Source organism: Pseudogymnoascus verrucosus, assembly GCF_001662655.1.
Source record: "Pseudogymnoascus verrucosus strain UAMH 10579 unplaced genomic scaffold scaffold_9, whole genome shotgun sequence".
In the NCBI taxonomy this organism is placed as follows: domain Eukaryota; kingdom Fungi; phylum Ascomycota; class Leotiomycetes; order Thelebolales; family Thelebolaceae; genus Pseudogymnoascus; species Pseudogymnoascus verrucosus.
Window position 1 is genome coordinate 223,103 of NW_017263660.1, and position 21,343 is coordinate 244,445.

At 50.7% G+C, this 21,343-nt stretch overlaps 9 protein-coding genes across 9 annotated transcripts; 4 read left to right on the plus strand and 5 right to left on the minus strand.

Annotated features, from left to right (window-relative positions):
• Positions 1-125: 125 nt before the first annotated feature.
• LYS3 (Saccharopine dehydrogenase [NADP(+), L-glutamate-forming]) lies at positions 126-2,880 on the plus strand. Its single transcript, XM_059463435.1, has 3 exons — positions 126-407; positions 469-551; positions 602-2,880. Exons 1-3 carry the CDS (start codon positions 388-390, stop codon positions 1,843-1,845), a joined length of 1,347 nt encoding a protein of 448 aa, XP_059319914.1. The 5' UTR covers positions 126-387; the 3' UTR covers positions 1,846-2,880.
• VE01_02346 (uncharacterized protein) lies at positions 2,143-2,587 on the minus strand (the record flags this gene model as incomplete). The annotated part of the gene is made up of 2 exons (XM_018271856.1): positions 2,143-2,145; positions 2,201-2,587. The coding sequence occupies 2 exons, from the start codon at positions 2,585-2,587 to the stop codon at positions 2,143-2,145; spliced, it is 390 nt and encodes a 129-aa protein (XP_018132836.1).
• Positions 2,881-3,037: 157 nt separating the features above from the next.
• Positions 3,038-7,805, plus strand: VE01_02347 (uncharacterized protein). Its single transcript, XM_018271857.2, has 2 exons — positions 3,038-3,485; positions 3,539-7,805. Exons 1-2 carry the CDS (start codon positions 3,320-3,322, stop codon positions 7,750-7,752), a joined length of 4,380 nt encoding a protein of 1,459 aa, XP_018132837.1. The 5' UTR covers positions 3,038-3,319; the 3' UTR covers positions 7,753-7,805.
• Positions 7,804-9,485, minus strand: MMM1 (ERMES complex subunit mmm1). Its single transcript, XM_018271858.2, has 2 exons — positions 9,253-9,485; positions 7,804-9,194 (listed from the first exon to the last, which is right to left on the minus strand). Exons 1-2 carry the CDS (start codon positions 9,288-9,290, stop codon positions 7,940-7,942), a joined length of 1,293 nt encoding a protein of 430 aa, XP_018132838.1. The 5' UTR covers positions 9,291-9,485; the 3' UTR covers positions 7,804-7,939.
• Positions 9,351-11,162, plus strand: VE01_02349 (uncharacterized protein). The gene is made up of 3 exons (XM_018271859.2): positions 9,351-9,891; positions 9,961-10,035; positions 10,195-11,162. The coding sequence occupies exons 1-3, from the start codon at positions 9,683-9,685 to the stop codon at positions 10,904-10,906; spliced, it is 996 nt and encodes a 331-aa protein (XP_018132839.1). The 5' UTR covers positions 9,351-9,682; the 3' UTR covers positions 10,907-11,162.
• On the minus strand, positions 11,100-13,398 carry VE01_02350 (uncharacterized protein). Its single transcript, XM_018271860.2, has one exon. The coding sequence runs from the start codon at positions 12,740-12,742 to the stop codon at positions 11,471-11,473; it is 1,272 nt and encodes a 423-aa protein (XP_018132708.1). The 5' UTR covers positions 12,743-13,398; the 3' UTR covers positions 11,100-11,470.
• Positions 13,399-13,796: 398 nt separating this feature from the next.
• On the minus strand, positions 13,797-16,389 carry VE01_02351 (uncharacterized protein; the record flags this gene model as incomplete). The annotated part of the gene is made up of 6 exons (XM_018271861.1): positions 13,797-14,419; positions 14,467-14,527; positions 14,578-14,689; positions 14,738-14,922; positions 14,981-15,166; positions 15,382-16,389. The coding sequence occupies 6 exons, from the start codon at positions 16,387-16,389 to the stop codon at positions 13,797-13,799; spliced, it is 2,175 nt and encodes a 724-aa protein (XP_018132707.1).
• Positions 16,390-17,002: 613 nt separating this feature from the next.
• On the minus strand, positions 17,003-18,519 carry VE01_02352 (uncharacterized protein; the record flags this gene model as incomplete). Its single annotated transcript, XM_018271862.1, has 2 exons — positions 17,003-18,391; positions 18,451-18,519. The coding sequence occupies 2 exons, from the start codon at positions 18,517-18,519 to the stop codon at positions 17,003-17,005; spliced, it is 1,458 nt and encodes a 485-aa protein (XP_018132706.1).
• A 297-nt stretch (positions 18,520-18,816) lies between these two features.
• SEC61 (translocon subunit) lies at positions 18,817-20,800 on the plus strand. The gene is made up of 3 exons (XM_018271863.2): positions 18,817-18,971; positions 19,060-20,404; positions 20,460-20,800. Exons 1-3 carry the CDS (start codon positions 18,962-18,964, stop codon positions 20,533-20,535), a joined length of 1,431 nt encoding a protein of 476 aa, XP_018132705.1. The 5' UTR covers positions 18,817-18,961; the 3' UTR covers positions 20,536-20,800.
• Positions 20,801-21,343: the final 543 nt, after the last annotated feature.

Genomic DNA, 21,343 nt, shown 5'->3' on the forward strand with positions numbered 1-21,343 from the left:
ATGGTGAAGTAAGCTGTTTCGGAGAGTTGATCTCTGACTTCCTTGTATGACGTGGCAAGTGGCATGGGTTTTTTTATTCCTTCATTCCCCCCACGAAAAAAAAAGGCGTTGACTATATCTTGTAGATACTATGAAATTCCATTTACCCGACTTATTCTTGTAGCGAGGTGGGGGATGAACGCTGAAGCGATAATGATGTGTTGCATCATTGTGTTGCCCCGCATCCCACATCCCACCAAAGAACCCCCCCCGATCCCGGACTGCCCCGCCGACAATTCTTGGTGGAAATCCTCCATACACCGACTATGACTACGTAGTGCTGTTGCCCCGGACTTTAATCTATAAACAACAATCATTGAAATATCACAAATTGAAGATATTGCCATCATGTCTTCTTTCACTGATAAGTAAGATGCCTCATATGCTCTGGTAACTAATTACGATGGATAGCTGATGCATACTTTATAGGAAGGTTCTTATGCTCGGAGCTGGGTTTGTGACTCAACCGACTCTCGATGTCCTCAGCGACGCTGGAATCCAGGTCTCTGTTGGTATGGATATCTTCGAGCTTCATTATTGAGCCATCACTTACATCCCCCAGCTTGCCGTACTCTCGAAAGCGCGAAGAAGCTCGCCGAAGGTGTCAAGAACGCCCAGGCCGTCTCTGTCGACGTCAACGACGCAGCTGCCCTCGACGCCGCTGTAGCCAAGCACGACCTTGTCATTTCCCTCATCCCATACACTTTCCATGCAAAGGTCATCGAGTCTGCGATCCGCAACAAGAAGCACGTCGTCACAACCAGCTATGTCTCCCCAGCCATGCTGGAGCTCGACCAGGCTGCCAAGGATGCCGGAATCACAGTCATGAACGAGATCGGTCTTGACCCCGGAATCGATCACTTGTACGCCGTCAAGACCATCGAGGAGGTTCACGCCCAGGGTGGAAAGATCCTTTCCTTCCTGTCATACTGTGGTGGTCTTCCATCCCCAGAGAACTCCGACAACCCGCTCGGATACAAGTTCTCCTGGTCGTCCCGTGGTGTCCTCCTTGCTCTTCGCAACGCTGCCAAGTACTACAAGGATGGCAAGATTGTTGAGATCGAGGGCAAGGAGCTGATGGCTGCTGCCAAGCCATACTTCATCTACCCTGGCTACGCCTTCGTTGCCTACCCCAACCGCGATTCCACCCCATACAAGGAGCGCTACAACATCCCCGAGTGCCAGACCATCATCCGCGGTACTCTCCGTTACCAGGGCTTCCCCGCCTTCATCAAGGTCCTCGTCGACATGGGCTTCCTCTCTGACGAGCCCGCTTCCTACCTCACCACCCCCATCGCCTGGAAGGATGCCACCGCCCAGATCCTCGCGGCCAAGTCCGGCAGCGAGGCTGATCTCATCGCCGCTATCAAGACCAAGGCCAGCTTCTCCAGCGAGGAGGAGGAGGCTCGTCTTATCTCCGGCCTGAAGTGGATTGGTCTCTTCTCCGACGAGGCCACCATCCCCCGCGGCAACCCTCTCGATACCCTCTGCGCCACCCTTGAGAAGAAGATGCAGTTTGAGGCCGGCGAGCGTGATTTCGTCATGCTCCAGCACAAGTTCGAGATTGAGCACAAGGACGGCCGCAAGGAGACGAGGACGTCGACCCTGTGCGAGTACGGTGACCCTAAGGGTTACAGCGCCATGGCCAAGACCGTTGGTATTCCCTGCGGTGTGGCTGTTAAGCAGGTGCTTGATGGTACTATCAGCGAGAAGGGTGTGTTGGCGCCGATGTACGGCAAGCTCAACAACCCGCTCATGAAGGAGCTCGAGAAGTACGGCATCACCATGGTCGAGAAGACCATCTAAGATACCATTTAGAAGGCTGGGAACTGGGGTAAAATGAGCTCTTAAATAGCTCTAGGTTAAACAAAATGCCATTGATTTATTCCGCGGTTGGTGCTCTCACGTCTCCCACTCCATGCAGCAAAATATTATAGGTCTTATCAGCTACGGTATATGTCATGTCATTACAAATATATAAATACAGAGCCCTCCCTAAGGCTCGCAAAGCCCACATAATGCCTACTCTCGACGCTCTCGTCCAAAGCAGAGCATATTTCCCGCCTCTGATTGCCGAACAGCCTCCATTCGATGTCGAGGTTTCTACTGATATCAGCTCCAACCACACAGGGAAACCTGTAACGAGTGCAGGCAGACTAACCGGCTGAATGTGATGAGGCCGCGCCCAAGCCATCCCCATATGCAAACCCTGCGCCTGGGCGTGCCCTGATGACACAGTAGGCGAATACTGTAGTGGTGTTGCAGCGCCGGAGGATCCGGAGCCAGAGCTAGAGCTAGAACCGTAAGAAGATTCTGGTAATGGTCGACGGCGAGAGCTTGACCCTCTGGCGCTACGAGTTGGGGGGTTGTCACGGTATGGCATCATGTCTGTGATCTCGCCGGCGACGTTTATGGGCTGGACGGTTTGGGTAGCGCTGGGATGGGGACCGCCCATCCCGTTGTGAAGTGCTAAGGCTTGGGAGGTATATGACGGTGAGGAGCGTGACGTCGAAGATGTGATAGGATCCGAATCAGCCGATTTGCCCATTTTGGTCGTTTCTGTGCTGATATGGGTGGGAGGAATCAAGAGAGCAACGAGGTTGTTTTGGAATTGAATGAAGCAGACGAGACTGGGAGAGATAATATGAGAGCATAGATTACCTTGCATGCCACCCATATCTTACCTCATATGGACCCTACCGAGGTGAGTTTACGTAGGTTCATAGTCTCGCGACCAGAGAAATGGGATCGAGGGTTCTCTAAAATCATACGAGATGCTTACATCAACGAAGAGTGCCTAGCTTTCTAAGTACAGATAAAGCTCACGAATACTTGAGTAGCAGCCAATTATTTTGATTGATTTATTATTTCGAAAAAGATTGTTTAAAGAGCCTCAGGCCAGCCGGTCCCACGAAGTAATGGCAAATACCAAAACATGGCATTTTGATAAAGTTGGACCCCAGGGTGTTGAAGAAAGCTGTTTCATCTGATGGGAATGCCTAAATGTGTCTAGCGGCGGGAAGGGGCTTGGCAGTGCTTTGGGTTGCACAGCACTGTGGGGTCGGCAACTTCCGGTCGCAACCACAAATATCCGCGATAGGAGTGGCAGGATCGCAACCATCAAGAGCTCCCTAACATAGCTCTGAACCGTTTGTCAACGAACCCGATTTCTTGTACGAAGCTTATGATTCGATTCGTTATGGTTTCGCGATACATATAGAATAATCAGCATCAACCTTCCAGCCAATTCCGCTGAGCAACCGCACCTCCAAATGACAGTATGGTGTTTGACCCTCTGTCGCCCATCGCGCCAGCGAGGGTCAAGGCGTTGATACTGCCCCTTGGACAAGTGAAAAGAGCACACTTTGAGACATTTATCCAACGATTATACCCCGAAAATGTCGTTCGACTGGGGGACATTAGTCCCGATCGGCGACCTGATAGAAGTAAGCCTCAGGACGATGGAAGAATAACCCTTTTCAGCTGCTGACGATCATAGACATGTTCTCCCCACTGGCCTTTCCAGCTGGCATGATAGTTTATGACCTTACGACTTCACTCCCACCGGCTTCGCACCTCGCCTTAGCCCCCTTCGAATTATACCGCGCCCCGCTTGTTATTCTTGCGATTGCGGACGGCTCCGAACTCAATCATGTATCAAATAAAGATAAGGACGGGAACGAAACTAATGGATACGATTACCAGACGCATTTACAACATATTCGAGATTTAGACCAAGAGCTGGAGACTATCAGGGACCAGTATCCGAAAGCCTTGGTGCACCAGGCCCTTCTGTTTGATTATCACCATCAAAAGGAGTCTCCAGCATTGCCTGATGTCTTCATACCCGTGCCTTCTGTTAAGAGGTCTACTATAACGACGATGAAGACAGTCATGTGTGATTTGTCTTCTGTTTTACTGGGTGAGATGACTACAATGGCTAAGTCATTGCAAGGGATGGCTATGATTGAATCACCAAGTGTGGTTCTAGATGGGAGGCAAGGCCCCGGGTACTCGTGGTCAAATGGGGATAGTGGGACTATATCGAGGCGGGCTTCTCAATATGGTACCCCTGATACGGATTCTCGATCAGCGACGCCAAAAGTTGATAGGAGCCAGGTCCGCATGTCCATGCCTGTACGGTTCGGCTCACAACAGGGAGAGCACTTGCGCTCGGCATCTGTGTCACGCCCAACAACACCCGGTGCAGGACCCAGTACACCAAGTGATGGCATCTCAAGTGCCATGAGCCCTCCTTTAAGTCGGTCTAATAGTGTCGCGGACAAGATTCAAGATCAAAGCCGCGACCGTATCTCGACACAAGGTTTTGGATCAGGTAGCCTCAGCGAGAGGTCGAGAAATAAAGGGAAAGGTCGCGTTTCAATAGCAATTGGAGGTTTATACCTCCAGGCTGGTCGTTGGCAAGATGCTATGAAAGAATTGGTTGAGGGCGCATATATTGCTAAGACCAACAATGATCATCTATGGCATGCTAAAGCCCTTGAAGGACTTGTAGTTGCAATGATTATGCTTGCTTGGATTGGCTTAGACTTTCAGATTCCACAGCTCTGCTACATCGTGCCCGAAAAATCGACAACCCCAACGACACCTGGAACACCAGGAGAGCAGAATACCCCCGAGACAATCAACCGGTTAGCAGCTCTACAGAATCTCTCTGCACTTCTCCCAGAATTGCTGGACAGAATACTCAACCTGTATGAGCGCGCATCAAATTTCACTGGCGAGTCGTTACCGCAGCTCCCGTTCTCCGAGTCTGCGATTCGATTTTCGAAGCTCCTATCAGCCGTGCATCTTGCCGGAGGTAGACTCGACGATGGCTCTTTGCAACTTGTGGTCGTAGGCACCCCGTTCTTTGCCAAACCTAATACCCGAACTCCACGATTAAATATTCACCCAGCTCGATCAGTAATCGTTACTACCTTATTTCGGGCATTTCCGTCATCAGCCGCGGCGAAGGAGCTTTCGCTAATCGATCGTACTGTCATATTGGCTGGCATTGCGTCTGTTCTGGGGTTTCTTGGTTACGATAGAAAGAAGGCTATGGTGATGCGGGAACTGGTTTCAATCCTTATTCCCGGGCTTGTGAGTGCTAGAATTGCAGGCGCAGCGGAAATGGGTATACACCCTGCGGCGGGACTGGCTGCGCTGAGCCATATTAATGGCAATACGACTGGGGCTGGTGCTTTAGATCTTGGTGAAGGTGATGTTGAAACCGGCATGGATGCACTATTAGGCCTAGTTGGAAAAACATACGGAGTAGTGGGCTTCCCATCCTCGCCGAGCGGTGATGCCGAAAATGGCGATAAGGCGTGTGATGACTCGGATGAAGCTGTTGTGGCACGCATAATGGAGAACACAGCTGCACGCCAATTTGGAGGAAAATCGATGAAGATGAATGTTCTTCGGGCCTGCATTGGCTTCTGCGAAGCACTCCCTGATTTTCAAGGTGTCCTTAGATTCAGTGCCGATTTACTGCGGACAGCTGGGACGGGAATAGCACCAGGACCTCGTACGGAGAATGCGTCGCCGATGATGTCGAGGGACGAACAAGTCCGACTGTCTATCAATATTTCGAGGACGGTCGATGCCGCTGCTAAAATCGGGCTGCAAAATTTAGAGGCCGAGTATTGGGACGAGTTCTTAGTACGTGGCGTCGAGCTTGAAGCCCTACCAGCTTCTCGCACGCCGAACCCACACCGGAGCTCTGATCTTGGAGGGACGACAAAAGCTGCAGAAACTGGAGGGAAGAACCCATTTATTTATAATCCATTTTTGAAGAGGCCAAACGCCGAAGCGGTGGAAAGGCTTCTGGTCTGTGGCGAGAGCGCCACCTTCAAAGTCACCCTCCAGAACCCATATGAGTTTGAGATAGTGATCGACAGGATCCGCCTTGAAGCTAATGGAGGCGATTTTGAATCAGCGGCGCAAGAAACCGTAGTTGGCCCTTACCGAACACAGATTCTGAACGTTTCAGGGACGCCTCGAGCAGCAGGATCATTTAAGATCACAGGCTGTATCGTCAAGCTCAGAGGTTGTAGGGAACGCAGGTTCCCTATCTTCTTAGAGCCATGGTCGCCTCTCTCAGATATAAAGGTAAAAGCCTTGGGTCTTGCAGTGCAGAGAAAGAGAGAGGAACGCCCAGTATCGGATGCATCTTTATCGAAACGTCCGGCTATCGACCCACGCCTGCCCAAGCCATCATCTTTATCATTGACAGCAATCGCTCCGCAGCCAATCGTTGTGATCACCTCCACCAGCTTTTCTCAAGCAGCCGCTATGGTTCTTGAAGGGGAACGTCAAACATTCTCTGTTACACTCAAGAACCTTTCAACAACCACCCCCGTTGACCTATTACTGTTTTCCTTCCAGGATTCCACCCAAGGGCCTCTTCAGACGGCCCTTAGCAAACGCGATGCTTCGCCTGCTGAACTGTACGAATACGAGCTTATACTTTCCCGAAAGGCCGCATTGCGGTACGTAAAGAGGGAAGGAGAGAGCGATGAAATATACATACCTCCTGGTGGCACGAAGACGGTCGATTTTGAGGTTCTTGGCAAGCCAGGCTTGACAAGCGCGGCTGTGCTAATTGATTACGCACATCTTGGCCAACCAGCCAACAAAGTGAAGGGCGCCTTTCATACAAGACAAGTTAGCATGCCGATAACGGTAACTGTCAACGCAGGAGTCGAACTCTCTCGCATCGACCTTGTACCATTGGGCCACGACATCCCCAGCAACCTCTGGTCCCTGTGTGGCGAAGCTGCTAAGGAAGATACCGAGGACATCGACGCACGAGATTATTGCCTGCTAGTGCTAGATCTTCGCAATGCCTGGCCAGCACCTCTCCGGGCCAGGCTTGAAGTAGGTTCAGGCCGCTCCGTTGAAGAAGAAATCCTGCCCGGCAGCACTTCAAGGGTTGTGTTCCCTATAAAACGAATTCACCTCAACGACCCGCACAAAGCCATCCCAGTCCTCGACCCAGCTAGACAGCGCCAGTTCGTAGTCAGCTCCGGCCGCATATCTGTCGACTCCGAGAAGGCCAGCCGCGAAGCCTTCTGGTACCGCGAGGAGATCCTCCGTTCCCTCAGCGGCACCTGGCGCACCACCTCCGGCATGGAACGGAAGGGTGTTATCGAGCTTCGCGGCATGCGCCTCGTGCCGCGCACGATTGATGCGCTCAAGATCGAAGACGTGGGCATCAGTTTGCGCGTCAATGGCGCGCCTCTAAGTCGCACACCACGGACAACTGTCGAGGTCGACGACTTTCTGCATCTCGTCGTTACTATCAGCAACCGCTCCGCTACGCCTGTTTACCCCCTGCTCCGACTGCAACCTAGTCTATGTAACCAGGTGTACGGGCACGCGCTGGATCTCTCCAAGAAAGTGGTCTGGGACGGGACGCTGCAGCGCACGCTGCCGGTGCTGGCTGCGCATGGGACAACAGAAGTGCGTGTTACGATGACGGCGCTGTGCAAGGGAGAGTTTGAGGTCGGGGCGTGTGTTGAGGAGACTAGGTTGTGGGGCGTGGAGAAGGAGAGGGGAGATTTTGGGAATAGAGAGAAGGTTGGAAGGCAGAGAGCTGGGACTGAAGCTATGATGGATGCGTTGCTTGGTGCTAGGGAGAGGAGGGTGTGGTATGCGAGGGAGCCGCTTGGGTTGCGGGTTGTTGATGCAGAGAGTGATGAGGAGTAGTGGCAGTTTATATGTGAATATGTATATGTAGATAGACGAATAGACGATATAAGCTTTATTCCTGATGAGAGAGAAAGGTTATTGTGAGTATAGATGAGATTCTATAATGTGTCATAAAGTGCGCCAACAATGCTGTTTCGTATCTAACCATCCCCATCATATCCCAAATATACAAACCTCGGAAGTATCAACCCATGGGCATGCTTCCAGGCATCGCGTACTCCTCTCCCCTTGTCATCCTCCTCCTCCTTCTCACCCCGCCCATACCTTCCAACTCATCCTCCTCCACCGCGTCCCTCTCCCATTGCCTCGCCCTCTCCCTCTCAGCCTTTTCCTCCGCTTCCCTCTCCACCTCCCTCCTCGCCTCAGCCATAATCCCCCTCTCCACCTCCTTCGCTGCCATCTTCGCCTCCTTGCGACTCATGCTCGCCCCCGGCGCCGTCTCCGGCGTGTCCTCCCCACCCCTCGTATTCTTCTTCCTAGGCCACAGACTCGGCAGCGCGATCTCCTGGAAGCGCGGCTCGACGCAGCGCTCGTCGAACCAGTCATGTAGACGTTTCTCGACGAGGCTGGCGATCTTAGGGACGTCTTGGAGGCGCGAGCGCGAGCCGACTAGACTGCGGATTGAGAAGTCGAGGCGGTAGTCGTCGAGGAAGGAGAAGGCCATTGTGGTTGCGGTGTTGTGCGCGGGGGAGGAAGAGGAGGGGATGAAGGACATGGAAAGTGTTCCCGAGAAACGGACAACACTCACGGCGAGTGCGACGGGGAGGATGGCAGTGAGGGGTTTGGGGTAGTTGAGGAGGAGCTTGGTTTCAAGGGCGAGGGTTATGAAGTCGGAGAGGTCGACGTCCATGCGTGCTTGTAGGCGTTTCGACTCACGCCCTGAACCGTGGGGCGCGGAGGTTGCGATGCCATCGTCGTCAACTGGAATGACACGGCAGTTGCTGAAGATGGGGAAGTCTTCGCCGAGGCTGAGTTCTGTGACTTTTATCTCGTCGAGGAAATCCGGCCGAGAAGCCCCGTTCAGGGCGCGCGTCAACGAGGTAAGAATCGCGTCGTCGTGCTGTGCATCAGCGCGGAACTGGGCAATAGTTTGCGCAATCAGGACATTGAACCAGTCGAGCGACTCAGGTTGGTGCGCGTCGACATTATAGTATGTTTTTGAGAGGATGGTGCCTATCGTAAGAGGCGGCGGGTTTCGGAGCGCGGAGGAACGCTTGCGGCTCAGGTTCTGGGTGTGCGAGTGTGAATGCGCAGAAGGTGGGCGTAGAGATAGGAGCGAGCGTTTATGTGCAAGTGTGCGGCTGCGGCGCTCGGTGGCACGGAGGGCGGCGGTGAGATCGGGAGAGGGCGGGTCGCCGAAGATAAAGAATTTGATGAACGCGCCGATGAGTATTACGATGGAGAGTTGGCCGAGGAGAAGGCCCTGGGTGAATGATAATCTGTATAGAGTTAAATATACGCGTGGCGAGTGTGGGATATGATAGGAGAGGTGCTTACGAGGATTCATGGTGTATAGGGGCGGTGTTCGTCGACATTGTGCGGGGGGATCAATGCCTAGCTCTCAAGGGCATTGCAAGCTCCTTGGAGCGCCGATGGATATGATAGGCAAAAGCGCCCAAGAAATAATAAACCGCACCTGATATAAGCTCCAGGAAGCCGTATTATTCTGAAATCTGCCTTTACTTCGATGGGCAACTATGGGCAGCTTCGGATATGCTGTTAACTTTTTTACAGCCTCGCGACTCCAACGTCATCCGAGCTTGGTCGATGTTTCCCGCTCACGGGCCGTGATTGGCTTAGGACCCATTTACACCTGACAGAGGCCACAGCCTCGGCATTCAGCCTCGTGTATAATTATCAATCCAGGTCGCGTGACTTGATTTGACGTCCGTCGTTGAACTCGACGACGACGACGAAGAAACGTCCGATGGCGACACTCCAACTGCTCCGTCAGCCTAATCGCCAACATGTCGCCCTGTTCCAAGCTGTACGGTCTTCGTCGACGCCAACCTCGCTGCTCTTAAAGCCTCAGTCCGTTGCATCACGGTTCTCTAGGCAGACCAGGGCAAATCTCTGGACATGCTCTAGCATATCTTCAAGAACGCCCTCTGTCACATCATTGAAGCTATCTAATGGGTGAGCTACCTCTTGGCTATTTGCATCACTATCTTGGTGGGAGTTTGGCACTAATTTCCCCCGACTTAGATCATTTACTCCCAGGCTCGGCCTGTACCGGAACTACTCTTCGGAGCCAGAAAAGAAGCCGCAAACCTCGGAAAGGTAAATCAACTGCTACTCTCCAATATATTCGGTGGAATACGCCTCTCTGAAATGGCCCTCTTCCCATCTCAATCCCACCAGAACGCAATTCGCCTGGACCCCCTACCCTACCCCCACATGAAATCACATGACACCCAACACTCGCTAACGCCTCTCCAGCAACGATCCGTCTCCAAAGGGTCTCAAGCCCCTGAAATCCAACGTCGTCAAGGCCTTAGCGCAACTCACGCCCCACGAGAACATCTATACGATCCCCAACTTCCTAACCCTGACACGCCTCATCGCCGCCCCCATCGTGGGCTACCTCGTTCTCAACGACGCGCACGCCTGGGCTCTCGGGCTCTTCGCCTACGCCGGCATCACGGACCTCGTGGACGGCTGGATCGCACGGAAATGGAACCTCCAGACCGTGGTGGGAACCATCATTGACCCGCTGGCCGACAAGATCCTGATGACCGTTCTGACTGTCACGCTGGCGATGCAGGGGATGCTGCCTGTGTGGCTCGCGTTCATCATTTTAGGCCGCGACGTGGGGCTCGGGATCTCTGCGATCTACTACCGCTGGATTAGTCTGCCGCCGCCGAAGACGTTTACGCGGTACTGGGATTTCAGTCTGCCGAGCGCGGAGGTCAGGCCTACGACGATTAGCAAGTATAATACGGCACTGCAGCTCGGGCTGATTGGAGCAACAACGGCGATGCCGTTAATACCGTTTGAGTTGGGTGCGACGATGACGGGGTTTCAGTATTTGGTTGCGGCGACGACGATTTGGAGTGGGGCGAGCTATGTGTATAGTAAGGATGCGGTGAAGATTCTAAGCCAGAAGAAGGACGAGAAGAAGGATGAGACGAAGGAGGATACGAAGAAGTGAGTGTTGCAGAGGCAAAGGAACGATCTTGTATTATATGGCATTGTACATTGGACATTGTAAGGCGTGGATGGTATTATAGATATTATTGCATAGAAAGGTTTGGCGATCAAGATATCTCTCATGGCATGATGGGAGCACATTTATGGAGAATAAGGGACCTGATACGATAAACAACTCGAGTTCTGCTTTTGTGTGGGGAGGTCACTATTCTTCCTATTGCCGGGTTACCTTGCATTCTTTGTGAACAAGAGACCAGAGGAGTATTATCAATGTAGTGCAGAGCCCACACCCGCAGAATCCTAACGGGTCCCCTCTCACCCTTTCCACCACCGTCCCACACTCTCTGCTTCTCACTCCTTCGCCGACCGTGCCCTCGTCAACCTGAGCCTTCATCAATAACACCAATTACCCAGCCTTCTGTGCCCTCGCGTTCTAAACATTGACCGTTGCATTCGCGCATTTTGCGAGCGAATGGATCATGCTCCAGTTATCTGAATGGGATTCTCCGACTGTGGGACCTGTAAGTGCCAGTATATCGACTATAGTTTGGATGGTACCATGTTGCTACATATAGGGGTTTGTAGGTGGGTAAGGCCCCTGCTGGAAAGATGCTTGCTCCGGTGCTCTGTCTGAGTTTGGGTCTGGTGTCTGCGAAAACGTTGAAGGCATCTCGAAGTCTTGGTCTTCACAATTTCCGGGCCTCATATCATACCCAAGTGCAGGCATGCTAGCATAGCCCATGGGATTGTATGCGTCAAATGCAGGCATAATAGCATTGCCCATGGGATTGTACGAGTCAAATGCAGGTATGCTAGCATCGCCCATAGGATTGTATGCGTCAAATCCAAGCATGCCATCGTCGAATGCAAGCTTGTCATCGTTAAATTCAGGCTTGTCATCGTCAAATGCAAGCATGCTATCGTCAAATGCAAGCTTGTCATCATCAAATTCAGGCTTGTCATCGTCAAGTGCAGGCAAGCCAGCGTCACCCATGGAATCGTACTCGTCAAGTGCAGGCGTGTCAGCGTCACCCATGGAATTCGTGTTAAGTGCAGGTATGCCAGCATCGCCCATGCGATTGTGCGGGGAACGTGGGTAACTCATGTCGGCAGAAAGCTCGTCTGCTTTGAAATCTCGACTATCATCACCGGCTGGTATCCCGTAAATTTTCTCAGAAATCTCTCGTCGGATTCGTAAGGTAGATAATTTGGGGTCCTTTGAAGGTATTTGAAGTTTCCCTTTTCCCACTTCATCACCAGCACTGTAATATGAAACCAAATGGTACGTCTGTGGGCCAATTTTGAAGCGCATCGTTTTCTTAAGAAGCTGATCGTCAACGAAGTCACCATCGCTCATTAAGAGTCCAATAGCACTCTTTTCGAGATCAGCCTTGGGTTGTGGCAGCGTATCATGTCTGGCCGTATCATAGTCCATTGGAAACAACTCGTCATTGCTTTTCGTATTGGTAGCCTCGCTTATATGGTCCTGGGAGGACCGCGTCGCTTCTTTGGATGTCGGCGAGGGTTTCAACTCGACAGCCCCTTTTTGCGTCGTGGGCGTTAGTTGCCGATACAGGAAACAATGATCGCTTTTTCTGTCTCGTGTCCAAGTTATGCCATCTAACCAGCGTACAATACCGGTATCCCTCTCCTCGTATATAAAAATATTTCCTCTTCGAGGGAGTTGCGCTCTTTCTTCTTTAATGGGCCGACGAGATACAAGGCCGATATTGCCACGGAGGCAAGCTTCAACAAGGACCATTCCGTCGTTTGCGGAAACAATAATCCCATGATATGAGGGCTGGACGGCGGAAGGCAAGGTGGCCTTGTCCTCCATCCTGAGTATAACCTCGTTTCTCAGATAGGCCTAGCAAGGATAATGATAGCCCGCGAGTTGCGAAAGAAGTTTTCAAGTGCCAAAATGATATTTTGTTGTTATTCAGTCTCGAATTCTCCAGTTGGTGAGCTGTTGATAGTTCAAGTTTGCCAAACCAAGCATAGCGAATAATATATTTCCGTGGAAGGCCATACTCAGATGATGAAGTAAGCAGGAGCGATGAAGCAGTGTAGCTAGTAGTTGAGGAAGGCACGATTCTGGCATGAGTTAGGGCTAAGCTGGGTAGAAGAGGAAATAGCAAGAGTTAATGGGAAGGCACGACCGCGACATGATTCGAAGCCGACCTGGCCAGATGAGGAAAGAACGGGGGTAATTGGAAGGCACGACACCGCCATAGGCCGGACCAAAAGAGGAAAGAACAGGAACGATATGGCCATAAGCCAGGCCAGAGTTGGCTAGAAGAAGAAAGGGCGACGGAGTCAATGGGAAGGCACCGCATTTTCCGGAGCTAAAGAGGCTGTCAAACCGTACCGTTTGAAGACCTGGTTCCAGGCCTAGCCATTGAGGTCTTGAAGCATTCTGAGAATGTTCAGTGCTCCATTCTGTCACCAAAGCAACAAAAATGGATTAGAAGGAATGCTTTATATTGCATAATTTGTGCCTACCACGAATAAGAGCACTAAACACTCAAATTCCGTTCCTATCCTAGCATTATTAGGGCATATAACGTAGCAATTATGGTTCTCTATTCGACCCGCATTACGGATGCGGCTCCGAGATTTTATGTCGACGCCCATAAAGACTGTTCTAATAAATATCAGCTTCAGAGACTAATGGACATTATACGCGAGCCAGTGTTCTAGAGAGACACTCGTACCTGATAATCTCTGTTCTTCCTCATGACGATCATGGCCACTCACCTATCATTTCCGACTCTTGGCACCCCTCCTGGCGTATTTATCGGACCAGCAGCGAGCCTGCCAGTGACCAGCTGAGTGCTTGCGAATAGGATCAGAGTAGCCCAGTGAACATCTTCTTCCAACCCACAGCCTAGCTACTGTTCGTTCCTAAACCAAGGGCGACCCTGTCCATATTCCAGGCCTGGATAATCCATCGGAACCGGCACTACCCCCTTAAATATTGAACTTATATCGATATCGTGGTCCTGCGCAGTCTGTTGGGGTGTAGTTGCCGGAGTGTCTGTGTTTTGTGATGCAGCGGATCGGTTCACCGGGATGACGACGCCACACTCCCAATTCCGGCAATATAGCTTCACCTTCTTGGTGCTCTTGTTTTTGGTGAGGCGCCCCCAGGCGCTCTCCGAGAGGTTGGCACTCCCGACATACGCCCACGCTTTGCCCCGGTCTCCATCGGCATTCATGTGAGTTGGTGCGGTGAAGAGCAGCTTACTGTGAAGCAATAGCCCAGTCCTCTTGCTCTTGCAGTCTCGGAACAATTCCTTCGGAAACTGTTCCCGGTGGTAATGCTTCGGATCAAGGCATATAGTACCCCCTGAATTGGTGCCATATTTGCTTGTTCGAACGGTTTCGTGGCTTGGAAACATGATACGGAAGCCTTCTTCCATCTCCATTAACAGTGTTTCTTCTTCAGGAGTGCGCTTTCTACTGGCTGGGGTGGTGCTTGTCCGCCAGGTAAGCTCCTTCAGGCCATCGTTTCCTAAATAGGATTAGCTTTTATATACCGATATTCATCGCTGTGCATACCTTTGCAAGCTAGAAGAATGGCCAGCATGAAATCGTCCGTGAGGGCACCGATTGATGCAGACTAGTTGGGTCAGTTAGTTTATCAACATCTGTGACGAGCCTTTCACTTACAACGAATGTTACATTCAAAGGGTCGCTGTTGGCGAGTCCCAGTTCTTGAATTGCAGAACCAAGACCAGGGTAGCCGATGGTTTTCCAATCGTTTTCAGTGTGGTTGCCTCCACTATATGCTTATTAGTGACCAGAATTAACCATCTGAACCCACACTTACATCGAATGGACAAACGCCAGGCCTGCAGTTTGCGAGAAATCAAACTTCAAGAGACTATCGGTAATTTTGGAGTCCAACCCCTGAGCTTTCAAAAATCGTCGCAGTTCTCTACAAAATGGTGTAATGTTTTCAATGGATACAACCTCGTTGGCTGCCAACCTGGGCAGATCAATCAGGAAAACGGTCTGCCGAAGGTCAGCTAATTATTTGATATTAACAAAGATCAAAAATAGGTACACGTACGTTTTCCATTACTCCTGTTTCTCCCCAGTCGTATGGAACGAGATTGGCACTTGGTACGACGACTCTCAAATGGCTCGGGTGAGCAAGCAGCTGCAGTTTTGAGTGCATAGTGCTAACTGTTTCATCCTTGTTGGCAGGGAAGCAGAATCTCACATTACTTGGAGCACTCTTTCTGACTTCTTCTTGCTACATAGCATTAGTTTCAGTGGACATGAATAAGGATGTTTATTTAACAATAATATTGTTATTTCATTGGTCATATCCCCAGCAATTGAAATCCAAGAATGTCCATTGGGCAACAGTAATAAGCGGTGCATCTTTGTGCCTTATCTTCCTCTCCTGAAACTCCATTTAGGTTGAGGAAGATGACAGATGGTATAAAAAAATAAAAACAAACTTACATCGTCTCTAGATACTGCTTGAGCAATGAGTATGAGTTTAGTCCTCGCCATATTCACTTTCGAAAGGATCCATTCCTGATCCCACTGGAATGAGCTAAGGACTGCCAGATCAAGATCGTTTTTCTGGAGAACCTCCTCAATCTTTATGTCTCCCGATCTTGGAAAGCCAAACGCCCACGTCTGTTTGACGACACCATGTGGATATTGGACTCCAGATCCCATTCGAGCCTGTTGGTCGTTGGATGGTCCGGCCTCTGGAATCTTGGCGTGCTTGAAGTCTTCCAATCTCCGGGTATCATCTGGACCAGGGGTGAAGCGCTCGATATCCGCAAGCACTGCTGGCTCTGACTTCATGAGCTGAGATGGTATCAGAAACTCAGCCGCAGCTTTCATGTGCATGGGATGCAACGCTACCTTGGAATCAGATTTGCCTGCAGCATTTCCGCCAGCTAGCTTGTCTGTGAGCGGTCGACCAGGCATCCCAGATGACTTCAGGCCTGAGCCTAACGTTGCCTTCTTCAGCGGCGGTTGGGCTACATCACTATTTTCTGGCTGTGATGAACTGGCCTTTCGTTTTTCTGCTCTTGCGAGCCGTTCTTCTTCCATTTTCTTCCGGTCAAGGCCACCAAGACCTGACATCATGGCTGTTGGCTTCTTAATATCAGATGGTTCGGTGATTTCTTTTCCAGTTTGATTCACAGGCTTGGTTGCAGCCTGGCTATTGGTGTGCTTTGTTTCTGGGCTTTGGACTTGTGGCCTTATCACCAGAGAACCTTCTCGCTTGATCTCATTATCTGATACAGCCGGACGTTTTTGGCCCGATCCAGGTGGAAGCTTGTCACGGATGGTCGGTTGGTCAAGGTCGTCAGTGTCTGTATCATCGTCACTGATAAGATCGATCACCACGGGCCATTTTGGTGCGGGTGAAGAAAGCTGTTCGGAGTCTTGCAAAGATAGAGCAATTGCTTTGTTCAAGTCATCATCCTCATCACTCGATTGGTGAGACATTGCATATCAGGTATCACCAGAGCCGGCGTGAGCTGTGATATTGTTTGTCGTGTTGAACAATCAAACGCGAGTCAGCAAAGAAACGGATGTCCAGTGGTGATATTCCGTGTCGAAGCACCTTACGATGGGCGGCTTTGAAGCATCAAATTATCAAATGTCATCCAAGGCCGCACCCCGATATCAGGCACGCCAGGACCGGTGTAAAACGACGGCAAAAGGGGCAATGACAAGTGAACTTTCGAAAATAAAATTTAGGGAACAAGAACTTTGAAGCAGCAACTTTGTGCACACTTTTGAGTTGGTGTCGCCCGTAGAAGTGTTGTTGTTCACCGACTTATGAAGTTGAATGCTTATTTAGCTACTGGGACCCGTGTTTGGACCCTGAGTTGGAGATGTCACGTGCATTCAACAAAATAGTAGAATGGAATGTATTGAAGCTGAATCTTGACCTCCGTAAGAATAGTGTTGTTTTCTAGTATTTTTATTTCATATGGCGTTTTTAATATAACAAGGTGGCCACTTCGTCAGATTACCCGGCTTTGTTACTATTTTCCACATTAAGAAACCATATTTAAATATCCTTGCAAATCTTAAAAAATATTTATTTATTTATTTAAATTGGGGTATCTTTTGGAGTAGTTTCGCTTCCAAGATCAGTGGCAATAGCCTCAAGCTGCGCACCATTTGTTGTGGCCTCAGTTTGAAGCTGCCTTGGAACTCTCGGCGGCCTGTTCAGCTTCCTTAGCTTCCCCCTATGCCCCCTACTTTGCATATGAAAGTTCCAATTCGCCTCTGTAACGGCCGTTACATTGCAGACATCACAAGTCTGGCGTATCCAGAGGTCCGGCCTGTCTCCGAAATCAAAGTCTCTACTAGGAGTTAGGAACTCCGCGGCCGCTGGTGACATTTCTGTCGGCGGCGATAAGTCTAATCCACTCAAAAAATCCCCGCAAACCTTTATAGCTTTGCCAGAAACGTCGTGATTGAAGTTGCTAACATCACTCCCATCCAATAAATAGAGGTTTCGAAGCGAGTCTGCCTTCTTCAGAGCTATCAACAGCTTGAGCCGGATCCAACGGACTTGGCGCTTTGCATATTGGCGAGTAGCTGCTTTTGTCTGCTCGATCGAGAGGGCCAAAGCTTTGCTTTTATCTTTCTCGGTCGTTGCTGGATCTGTAATAGTTGACAAATACGGGCTGAACTCCTTGAAGCCAATGGATACCCATATACCCCTCGTCAGATCCGGAGGCCGAGAGGCAGCGGTTTCGAGTTCCAGGAGCTTCTGGAGCGTCTGCACTTCTTCAATGAGTCCATTTTCGACCATTTTGTCAACTCTGGCATCGAGCCTGCTCTTTAAAGCCTTTTGTCCAGCATGAACCCAGAAGAGGATTGTCGACTCCAATGAGATTATTCGATCTTGCTCCTCTAAATTCGGAGAGACACCATCTTGTCGTGGCGCACTCTTGCGCTCCCTTTGCTTTGCGTAAACATCCGAAGCTTTCTGGCCTTGGGTCAAGTATATTTCTAGCGAACGTTGTATCCTCCGCCTATCTTTCGGGTGCCACCTATCCGCCATGACGGGATCGACTTCCCTCAGCTTCGCAAGGATTTCTTCCGTGCTTGCCGCTAGAATAGGGTGATTTCGCGAACACTCGTCAATTTCCGGATTTCCATCTTGTGGAGGTTCTATCTTCTCGTCGGTGTCCTCAATCAAATGGTCGTCAAACAGTAGTGATTGCGTATAATAGTGGGTGCCGCCAACTAGTATAGGTAGCCGGCCCCTTGACCGAATTTCTTCTATGATACCCTCCGCCTTGCGTTTAAAGACGCCAACGTGCCACGGCTCTTCATCCAGTGAGACATTCCCTATTAAGTGGTGTGGGACCCCTTGTTGCTCTGCTGGAGTTATTTTGTTGGTTACGATAGGCAACCCAGTGTACATCTGCATCGCGTCGCCATTGATAATTTCGCCATTGTAACGGAGAGCCAGGTCAACTGCTAGCTAAAAAGGGTCAGCTTCTAACATCGAGACCGAGGGTGGTTATAAAGAGTATAACATACCTGAGATTTTCCTGTGCCTGTTGCGCCCAGGACAATCACCAGCGGTCTATTGGGCGGTGTGCGTCGCATGATCGTATCTTTAAGATACCTGAGCAGTGGCCGGAACATGAGAAGCCCATCTCAGCTATGGGCGAAGAAATGTGAAGTCTTCATCGAAAGTAAACCAGTGAACAAAGTTCGCAGGTTTCCAACCCGATGACCGAGAATTAGAAAACCATCAGGTCCTTATCGCTTATCGAAAGCGCAGGGACGTTATATTAAGACATCACGTGGTTCCCCATTGAGGTAAATGTGTCTTTCTAGAATCCCCACAAAAAGCTGAAGCGAAGGTCAGTTCCCTGAGCTGTAACCTTACTTATTCCGTGCCTTTCCATCTTGACACATCACACGAGAACACATTGCGATTCGCGGCAGCAAGCAGGAGACCGACATATTCATTTCTTGTCGTTCCTTAACTGGTGTTCTTCTTTCCATTCCACGTCTGTGAGGTTTGAGATAACAAACCGCCAAGATGAGTGGCCGTACGTGTTTATGCCTCCCTAAAATGAGATCTCCACGTCAGCGGCGCGCAATTGCACATCAATGGCTAACATTTTGATCTCTCTGCAGTCCGATTCCTAGACCTCATCAAGCCCTTTACGCCGTTCCTCCCTGAGGTTCAGCAGCCGGAAACCAAGGTTCCATTCAACCAAAAGTTGATGTGGACTGGCTTGACGCTGTTGATCTTCTTGGTTATGAGCCAGATGCCATTATACGGCATTGTGTCCTCAGATACCTCCGATCCTCTCTACTGGCTGCGCATGATGCTGGCGAGTAACAGAGGAACTCTGATGGAATTGGGTATTTCGCCAATTATCTCGTCCGGCATGGTGTTCCAGCTTCTTGCTGGCACCCACCTCATCGATGTCAACCTTGACCTGAAGTCCGACCGTGAGCTGTACCAAACCGCTCAGAAGCTCTTCGCTATCATCCTCTCTATGGGACAGGCCACCGTGTATGTCTTCACTGGTCTTTACGGACAGCCATCTGACCTCGGCGCTGGCGTTGTCTTCCTCCTCATCCTTCAATTGGTTGTGGCTGGTCTTATTGTTATCCTCCTCGATGAGCTTCTCCAGAAGGGATACGGACTTGGAAGCGGTATCTCTCTCTTCATTGCTACCAACATTTGCGAGTCTATCATCTGGAAGGCGTTCTCGCCCACCACCATCAACACTGGACGTGGCCCAGAGTTCGAGGGAGCTGTCATTGCACTGTTCCACCTCCTCCTCACCTGGCCCAACAAGCAGCGCGCTCTCCAGGAGGCGTTCTACCGCCAAAACCTCCCCAACATCATGAACTTGATCGCGACCCTCCTCGTCTTCTCCGCTGTCATCTACCTCCAGGGTTTCCGTGTCGAGATCCCAGTCAAGTCGTCCCGCCAGCGTGGCGCTCGCGGATCTTACCCAGTCCGCCTCTTCTACACCTCGAACATGCCCATTATGCTGCAGTCCGCCCTGTCTTCCAACGTCTTCCTCATCTCCCAGATGCTCTACTCGCGCTTCTCTGAGAACCTCCTCGTCCGTCTTTTCGGTATCTGGGAGGCTAAGGAGGGATCTGCCCAGCTCTTCGCTACTTCCGGTGTCGCATACTACATGTCTCCTCCATTGAACTTCACTGAGGCGCTTCTCGACCCTATCCACACCGCGGTCTACATCGCCTACATGCTCATCGCCTGCGCCGTCTTCTCCAAGACCTGGATTGAGGTTTCCGGCTCCAGCCCAAGAGACGTCGCCAAGCAGCTCAAGGACCAAGGACTCGTCATGGCTGGCCACAGAGAGCAGAGCATGTACAAGGAGCTTAAGAGAATCATCCCAACTGCCGCTGCTTTCGGAGGTGCTTGCATTGGTGGTCTGTCTGTCATGAGCGACCTGATGGGAGCTCTCGGATCTGGAACTGGTATCCTGTTGGCTGTCACGTAAGTTTAATACCCCGAATTGTCACTACGGAACAATTGCTAATTTGTCAAACAGTATTATCTACGGATACTTTGAGATCGCCGCGAAGGAGGGCGACATGGCCGGGATGAAGGGTATGATTATGGGCTAATAGGGCATTATATTTGGGATGGGAATATACTGTCACAATAAGGGACCCAGAATCAGAGATTCCTGGGGACCTATGTAAATCTATGGCACAAAGCGTTGGGATGGGAGTTTTATTATGACAAAAAAAAAAGGTTTAAATGCATTTGCGGTGGATCGGGGACATCTATATACTAATAGACAATACGCACACCCGTTTGTATCTATATTACCCCGAACTGAGCGAAAGACCGCCCGCGCGTGCTGCCAATTCATTATTTTGCACATAAACGTACATATGGTAACTGTAATCACACTTGCACGTAAATACGGATCCGGCTTGGATTCACGGGACGCAACGCCCCCTACACTGAGACACTCTCACCGCCCATCGGCATGCTTACTTACTTACTTCCTCCCATATTCCAAAGCGGTAGCCCTGAGCGCGGATGCATCATTTCAGACCGCGATATCACTATCATTGGCGGCGCATCTAGCCCACGGGATGCAAGGCAGGTCGCATGGGCTGCATCGGGGTTTTCGGGTTCGCCATTTTTTCTAGGTGTAAGCCACACGCGCAGGGATGGAGATTGGAAGGGGGCGGGGGACGGAAGGGGCGGACAGATGACGATTTTGGGGGTCCCGACGCGTGCTGTGCTGCTGCCTGGGGAGGTGGTTGTTGTTGTGATGGATGAGGAAGGGGGAGGTGGTGTTTGGTTGGTGATGGAGGGATGAATTAGCCTTGCTGTATGTAAGTGTTATCGTGGATATGCTGGTGATGTTTCTATACTCTACATACATATATTATATGCGGTGGCTGGTCAATCAGTCTC

Coding starts and splice junctions, on each gene's coding strand:
- VE01_02347 (XM_018271857.2), top strand. CDS start 3,320: ATGGTGTTTGACCCTCTGTCGCCCATCGCGCCAGCGAGGGTCAAGGCG. Junction 3,486..3,538: donor CGATCGGCGACCTGATAGAA/GTAAGCCTCAGG, acceptor TGACGATCATAG/ACATGTTCTCCCCACTGGCC.
- MMM1 (XM_018271858.2), bottom strand. CDS start 9,290: ATGTCGACGAACACCGCCCCTATACACCATGAATCCTC. Junction 9,195..9,252: donor CCTATACACCATGAATCCTC/GTAAGCACCTCT, acceptor AACTCTATACAG/ATTATCATTCACCCAGGGCC.
- SEC61 (XM_018271863.2), top strand. Junction 20,405..20,459: donor GGTATCCTGTTGGCTGTCAC/GTAAGTTTAATA, acceptor TTTGTCAAACAG/TATTATCTACGGATACTTTG.
- VE01_02350 (XM_018271860.2), bottom strand. CDS start 12,742: ATGGAGGACAAGGCCACCTTGCCTTCCGCCGTCCAGCCCTCATATCAT.
- VE01_02349 (XM_018271859.2), top strand. CDS start 9,683: ATGGCGACACTCCAACTGCTCCGTCAGCCTAATCGCCAACATGTCGCC. Junction 9,892..9,960: donor TCATTGAAGCTATCTAATGG/GTGAGCTACCTC, acceptor CCCCCGACTTAG/ATCATTTACTCCCAGGCTCG. Junction 10,036..10,194: donor AAGCCGCAAACCTCGGAAAG/GTAAATCAACTG, acceptor ACGCCTCTCCAG/CAACGATCCGTCTCCAAAGG.
- LYS3 (XM_059463435.1), top strand. CDS start 388: ATGTCTTCTTTCACTGATAA. Junction 408..468: donor ATGTCTTCTTTCACTGATAA/GTAAGATGCCTC, acceptor CATACTTTATAG/GAAGGTTCTTATGCTCGGAG. Junction 552..601: donor TGGAATCCAGGTCTCTGTTG/GTATGGATATCT, acceptor TACATCCCCCAG/CTTGCCGTACTCTCGAAAGC.